Source organism: Carya illinoinensis, chromosome 3, assembly GCF_018687715.1.
Source record: "Carya illinoinensis cultivar Pawnee chromosome 3, C.illinoinensisPawnee_v1, whole genome shotgun sequence".
Classification (NCBI taxonomy): Eukaryota; Viridiplantae; Streptophyta; class Magnoliopsida; order Fagales; family Juglandaceae; genus Carya; species Carya illinoinensis.
Genome location: NC_056754.1, coordinates 27,708,624 through 27,716,000, shown reverse-complemented (window position 1 = coordinate 27,716,000; position 7,377 = coordinate 27,708,624). Strand labels below are relative to the sequence as shown.

At 35.0% G+C, this 7,377-nt stretch overlaps 1 protein-coding gene and 1 long non-coding RNA gene across 2 annotated transcripts; both read left to right on the top strand.

Moving 5' to 3' along the window:
- Positions 1-1,345: 1,345 nt before the first annotated feature.
- LOC122304050 lies at positions 1,346-2,530 on the top strand. The gene is made up of 2 exons (XR_006240905.1): positions 1,346-1,643; positions 2,235-2,530. It is a non-coding gene; the product is annotated as an uncharacterized LOC122304050 (long non-coding RNA).
- Positions 2,531-3,366: 836 nt separating this feature from the next.
- LOC122304010 (early nodulin-like protein 1) lies at positions 3,367-4,329 on the top strand. The gene is made up of 2 exons (XM_043116022.1): positions 3,367-3,655; positions 3,788-4,329. Exons 1-2 carry the CDS (start codon positions 3,475-3,477, stop codon positions 4,261-4,263), a joined length of 657 nt encoding a protein of 218 aa, XP_042971956.1. The 5' UTR covers positions 3,367-3,474; the 3' UTR covers positions 4,264-4,329.
- Positions 4,330-7,377: the final 3,048 nt, after the last annotated feature.

Below are 7,377 nucleotides of genomic sequence, written 5' to 3'. Positions count from 1 at the left end.
AAACGACATATTGGTGCTGGACAACAACTGATCAACTGAGGAAGACATTCCTATCTTTTTGGCCAACTCCTCATATTTTCCATCAAACTATGTAGATCGTGATGCATCTTCTTTGGTTTTTTCATTCTCCTAGGGGGTCTTCCTACCTCGGCACTGTGCACTTCCATTTCCACTCTATCGCCCTGGCTAGGTGCCATGTCTTCCCCTGAGGGGTCGTTCTTCGCTCTAAGAACTTCGTTCTACTTCCGTAGTGACTCCAGTTCGGCAGTAAGTTTCTTCATTGCTTCCTCCATCTCTACAAGTTTTCCTTCCATATTTCTCAATGACACCTCTTGATCTCTAGCTGCTTGTGATCGAGTGTTAATGGGCATATGAAAAGCATGCTGGTTGTAGGACACAAATTAAGATCTCATAGATGACGCCAACTGTTATGGATGTATTTCACTGCCACTCACACACGATCACCTGCAATCAAAGAGTAGAGTAGCTTGGGGGTTATGGGGAATGCCTCTTACACCTAAGTTAGTAATCACAATGTAATGCACTCTTTTTAATACCAATGAATCAAATAACCTCTACATATACATACCTGAGTTCTTTGTATATATAAAGCCCATGAGATGTCTGTTATTATGTGATATTGAACTTATTTGCTATTCAAAATTCAAGTCTTGGGATGAATGACTTATTTGGTACTCAAATGATAGCTTTCCTCACCTTATGGACTGATCTCAAGCAGTTATCCTCTCGGTGGCTAGGATGGATTGGGCCCCTAGAGGTGGGCCAAGTTCCCAGAGGATCGTGGGCTAGGAGCCCAATTGGTGACCTAGATCCACTGGTCAACCCCATAGGTCTCATAATGGTTTCGAGCCCTCTCAACTGGGATAGCCTTAAAGCCATGTTTAAGAATTTATAAAGAAAGAATCATGAAAGATTATTTCAATATTAGAATATAAAAAGAATAGGGAGTGAGATATATGAAGTTTAGGAAAGATGAGTTGTTAAATGAGGGAAAGATGATTTTTGAGTAAATTTTGGTGAATAATTTGTTCACCCCAATTAATGTGGTTGCTCTTAAACACCCATGCAAGTTTTATTTTTTCTTTCTATTACTAATTGTTGTTATTTGTGTTATGCGGTTTTGTGGTGAAAATGATTTTTAAAGAATTGAGGGAAGAAGAAAGGGAACAAGCGGAGAAATGGATGGTTTGTATTCTTTGGTTCAAAATTTTCCGTTCTACTTTTTCATTCTTTTCTTTTTTTGGTTAAATCCAACTTGTGGTTTTTGTTTGTTTCGATATATAGATCGATGCTCAAAACAAATGGGGGGTCTTAATTCATGCATATTGCAATCCACAGTACGGATGCCTCCTCCTCCTCAACCAAACTCAGATTTTTGATCTAGTCCATATGCATTGTATTGAATGATCAAATTCATAGATATTTTCATGAATGAAATTTTTGTACGTACTTATTTGCACTGCATACAGCACCTCATGATCTTGATAGATCGAGTATGCATGTCATGCTTGTGAATAAAGGATGCATGGAGTACTTTTGATGATATATATATATGGGGCCGGGGATGAATGACTTGAATTTAAGCACGTTGAAATCTTGAAGCCTCTGTGTGTGCATGCATGGTATCGTCCAATCTCCACCAACTGGTGAATTAATTGGCTGCTTTTGTTTTTTACATGACAGAGAGTTTTATGCATGCATGAATGAATCCATCAAATAATGATAATTATATTTTTGGAAAAATCTACTAATTATCATCTGGGATGCTGAATGACATTAATTAAATGATAGGTCTACTGCATGTTAAGGAAGGAATTAATCAAAATGACAGGTCAAATGCACATGATTGAAGCCACTGCATATCAATTATCATTCAAGTCTCCAAGATATTAGCACCATATCAGCATATTGATCTCTTGTAACGGATAGTAGTTTAATGTTGATTTGTTACCTTGTATAGATTAAGTTACCTTATATAGACTTTTATCTACAGCTTCAGTATATATACATGTACAGAACATGAAATGAAATATGAAAACTTTTTCTCTGTACTCAATTCTTTCATTCACAAGTGCTTAAACATAATAAATAATTTCCATTAATTTAATACCACATGATCATGGGATGAAGGATTATGGTAAATTATAGGTACGATGACTGGTATTATTCTAATTTTTTTCCGAGGTCTAATAGTACTGTCCTTTTCTATGCAGGATTCTGTCATGGTGCTTGCAATTAATTAATGGACGTTGATGTTTGTGTCCAACTCATAACCTTCCTGCATCATGTTGATCTTGTAATTTTGATTATGCATGTCCCATTTTGGTGCTGATTAATTTCATGACTACGCACGGGAAACATGCATGGAAGCGAAGACGCGCGTGCAACGTACGTCCTATGCTTAGTTTTAAGTTCAATGTGATTATTCTCCATGCATGAAATGTTGTCTTCGATCCGTACTAATAAATAGATACAAATAAAATAGAAATTAATTATCTTTTACAAACAATTAATTCACCTCTTAAATATTATCATATTCAACAACTTTCGGTTACGAAGAAATGGTCATTTAAATTAATTTATTATTGGAGACCAGTTTAAATACAAAGCTAATTAGCTTTTATATTTAATTTTTAATGATAATCAAGAGCTTAATCATAACTTGATGACATATGATCCAGTTCTTAAAATAGAAAATTTGAGTTTGAAACCCTCAATTTCCATATTAATTTACTTTTTTTCAGAAAGACTATGCAGCGTTTACATAATGATAGATTTCCAAATTATTTGGTGTCCATAAAATAACAAAATTAAATTGCAGCATAATTAAAACCCCCTTTTTTTCTCTTTCTAACTGCCTCAAACTAAATCAACAATTTTAATTCAAGATCATAAATGCAATTTGCAGTCATAGAGCAAGCGCGGCACTCATTTTGATAAAATACATAAATATAAGGTTTATATAAAAATTAATTTTTAATAATACATCTCCCCCTTTTTCAAAATAAATAACTGCCGTTTGCACAACTCATGCCATATCACTGTAGCTATCAATACTCTAAATTCAAGAATCAAGCCCAATCAAAATCCCATGTTCTGATCATCATGCATATGTCCCGAAGCAGCTTTCATGACCGTTGAGTCTCTCACATGGCGCGACGTGTAAGAAATCTTCATAGCCGAGAAAACAATTAGAAACGCCTATCAAATTTATTACACGTACCCAAATGCCAGCCAAGCTAGATTTTCATAACCTTTCCCTACTGTCATTGCATTTTGCATGCTCTACAACGGTCACCTATACACCTCACCAGCCTCTCTTTATATATTTATCTATCCCTCGCTCATCCACCCTCATTCTTAACGCACTTCTCTTTCTCTCTCTCATTTTAGGAACAATTGGCATGCTGATCTTGTAATTTGAGTGATTCTAGTTTGCCCTCGTCTTGTAAAATGGAGTCTATCAGAACGAGATTTCTAATTGGGTTCCTGTTTGTGATGCTGCTGACGTTTCTTAGCTCGTCTCAAGCTTACACATTCTTCGTTGGTGGCAAAGATGGCTGGGTTTTAAACCCTCCTGAGAACTACAACCACTGGGCTGAACGAAATAGGTTTCAAGTCAACGATACTCTCTGTAATTAATCTCCTCTCTTTCCCCATATATATCTTATCTGCATCAATACTTTTTTGTTTCCTGACACTGTTTTATCTTACTTTTGAGTTCTCCGTTCTGAACATTCATTGTTTCTTTTTTTGGCATGTGCAGTTTTCAAATACAAGAAAGGATCTGATTCAGTCTTGGTCGTCACAAAGGACCGTTACCATTCATGCGACAACACGAATCCTATACAGTCTTTCACAGAAGGCGATTCAGTCTTCAAGTTTGATCGTTCCGGCCCATTTTACTTCATCTCCGGCAAAGGTGACCATTGCCAAAAGGGTCAGAAACTCGTCGTCGTCGTCTTGGCCGTGCGGAACAAAACTCGCCACGCTCCTTCTCCTTCTCCTTCTCCGGCCGCTGACACTCCAACATTGCCTCCTACGGCACCAACCCCGGAAGGGGAGTCATCGCATAGTGGGGCTCCAGCGCCTGATCAGAGTCCGTCAGATATTCGGGATGCTCCAGCACCACTTCCATCGGGAAAATCTGGTGCAGTAGCAGGTTGTAGAGTTTTTTCAGTTGGGTTGGCTTTGGTTATCAGTATTGGGGTGAATGTTGTTTTGAGAAGCTTTGTCATGTGAATCGTATAGAGGTATATATAATATAATTATTGGAGTCACAATAGAAGAAATCTGATTTTGTTTGGATGTTCAATGTCGCAATATTTTCAGTACTGATCTTCTGGGTAAGATCATAAATGTTATTCTCTCTCAGTAATTCAGTTTCAGATTTCCATTATTAGTCTTTTAGAACGTATGTGCCTGTCTTCTTTTATCTCCAATGGAGACAGCTTACATTGTCTTTTATCTTCTTTTAACTGATTTTATCTCCTGTTTCGCTGTATAATCAACATACACTCCATCTTTTGGTACTGATCATGACAAACTTCATTCATATTAACAAGTTATTCTCTCTGAAAAATAATACATATTACACTCTCATCCTATAATTTCATTCTCACTTCACTAGCATAAATAGTAATGATGTAGTATTGTTTATTATTTTTTTAAGTTCTTTTAATTTTCTGAAAAATAAGAGATTATAAAGATAATAGAAAGTGTCACATGATTTACAAATTAAGTAGCATAAAAAGAAGATATGTGTACCACATGATTTACAAATTTATTGTATATGTTATGTATTCCGAATACAAAATCCTCACCAGTATGGATCGATCTAATTATAAGTTGTGTATGAGATCGCCTCCAATTTTAGTAAAAATATTGATCGATGATAGATAGGAAATGACTAAGATTTGGACTGTGGAGCTGGGAAAGTCTAATTTTCAAAACTTTTTCATATATTATAAGAAAATGAATTTAATGAGATTTTTTTCGAGGTTTTTAAGATTTCGTTTGCTTGATTAATTTCAGACATGCGACTATGTAGTACCATGTGCACCTTTCTCACAAATGTTTTATTAATTGAACAAAGAGATCATCAGAACATTACTTTGAGAAGGTTTGCATATATTATTCTTTATATATATTTTTTTTCAAAGTATTTGCATGACAAAGACTGGAATTTTCTATTCATTCGGGTTAATACAATTTTAATTGAAATCAAAGTCCATTGTACAATCAATGCATTTGATTTGTGTCTCTTTTCCCAATTTCTTATATGTTTTGCTCAATGAACTTTTAATTAATTTTCTCATTTCATATATTAATGCAATATTACTTCGTGACCTAGCTAGCATGAATTGAATATTGCTAGCTAGCTGAATAACAATTAATTAAGCTCAATGTGAAAGCTGACTTTGACTCTTGTACTTTAATTATGCGCAGTAGTACTCCTCAATTAATGTCTACGTGGACGTGAGATCATATCATGTGATGGTGCTCTTTTGGCTGGTTTCCTTGTCTATCAAGAGAGCAAATATATCAATGTTTACCCATGCAAACATCGTAGAAATTAACAAACTACATTGGCAATGTTGGTAGCTAGCTAGTAGAACCGGCCACCAAATAAGGCTAAAACTCCACCTAGTAGGAAGTAATGGAGTACTGATGAATTAAGCGACATGAATATTACAATCAAAATGCAGGAGTGATCAGTCTCTCAACGATTCCGTTACGATAACTATGGTTGGTCGGAACAAATGACTTTTCTAATGACTTTTTCTGACGAGACTGGTATTGGAAAAAAATCATTTTGCCGTGCAAAATATAGTGGGAAATTAAAAAGTATTTCTCACAAAATGGTTTTGCTGCAAATACTATTTCCTACAAAATGTTTGGTCCAAATGTATATTTGCAAAGATATCAGATCGCCGAAAGGAATCATTTTCCTCTGTATTCACAGCATATACTAAAATATTTCAGAAAAAAAATGTAAAAGCAAGAAAAGGAGACTGAGCCAAAAATATTCAAAAGAAATGCTCTAATATAAACTAAAAAAATATATACAAATCCTGAAGATCCAAATTCACACTCATATAGCAATGTCAAAAAAACATGTAAATCCGTACTACCATGTTCACCGACTAAAACATCATCAAAATAACAGAAAATAAGAAACCTAAATAACACATTAATTACATAAATTAAAGACCACGATAGAAGAATGATCTTTTAAAAAATATGAAGGTGCTTGTGATCTTAAAGGACTATATATTTCCCTATCAATTGGCCATGCCTTAACCTTGAACAAATGAGCTTACCCAATGAAGAAGTAAGCAACCTTGAACAAATAAACTATGCAAATGGTGAAAATCTATGATGCCGATAAAAATCTTACCAAGAATATATATATATATATATATATATATATATGACAAGCAAAAGGAATGATGTTTGGTCAACAAAATCTCACTAGCTGATATATATATATATTAAGAGGATGATACCCTAATTTTATTGAATGCTCTCACTTATGGTGAAGAAAAACTGTGGTTATAGCTTGATACTTGGGGTTGGGTTACATATAATCCTAAAATCCAAAACCAGGTATCAAAATGAAATGCAATAATACAAATAAAAGAAACAACTAACCATAATACATAAAGAACACACGTCAAATCAAAACACAAAAGTGCATGCTTAACAAAACCCACAATCAAAGCACGACAAACTAATAACAAAACTGTAGAAGTCGTGTTATTGATGTTGTATAACTTGTAAACCTACTCGATCCATTCGAATAGCTTTCCTAATTACTTTTGGAAGATTGTCTCTAGTATTGAATAACTATGTGCCTCTAGTGCCCAATTTAGCTAATCTATCTGCAACGTGGTTTGTTTCCCTATAAGAATGATCAAGTCGTATCACCATTGAATGAGCCATCTCTCTAGCCTCTTTCCAGTATCTCTGAATATCCCAAGGAACTTGCCCATCTTTCTCCTACCAATTAACCAGTAGCTTAGAATCTGTTTTAACTTTTAGGTGATTAATATTCATTTTTGCGCACAAACTAAGATCATCAACTAGGGCTTTTATCTCCTAAAAATTGTTTCAGTTAATACCATAGAACCAGGTAAAGGCAAAAAGCATATGGTCGTTCCCATCTTGAAGGATCCTTCCACCTCCACTTCGACCTGGATTACCAAGGCTACTGCCATCAACGTTAAGTTTAGCAAGTCCCTGAACCGGGCGCATCCACTTCAATATTTGCATAAACTTTTTCCGAGCATATTCATTGAACTTTGTGGTTATTTGAGCATTTGGTAAAGGGCTTATACATTTTTGTATTCATGA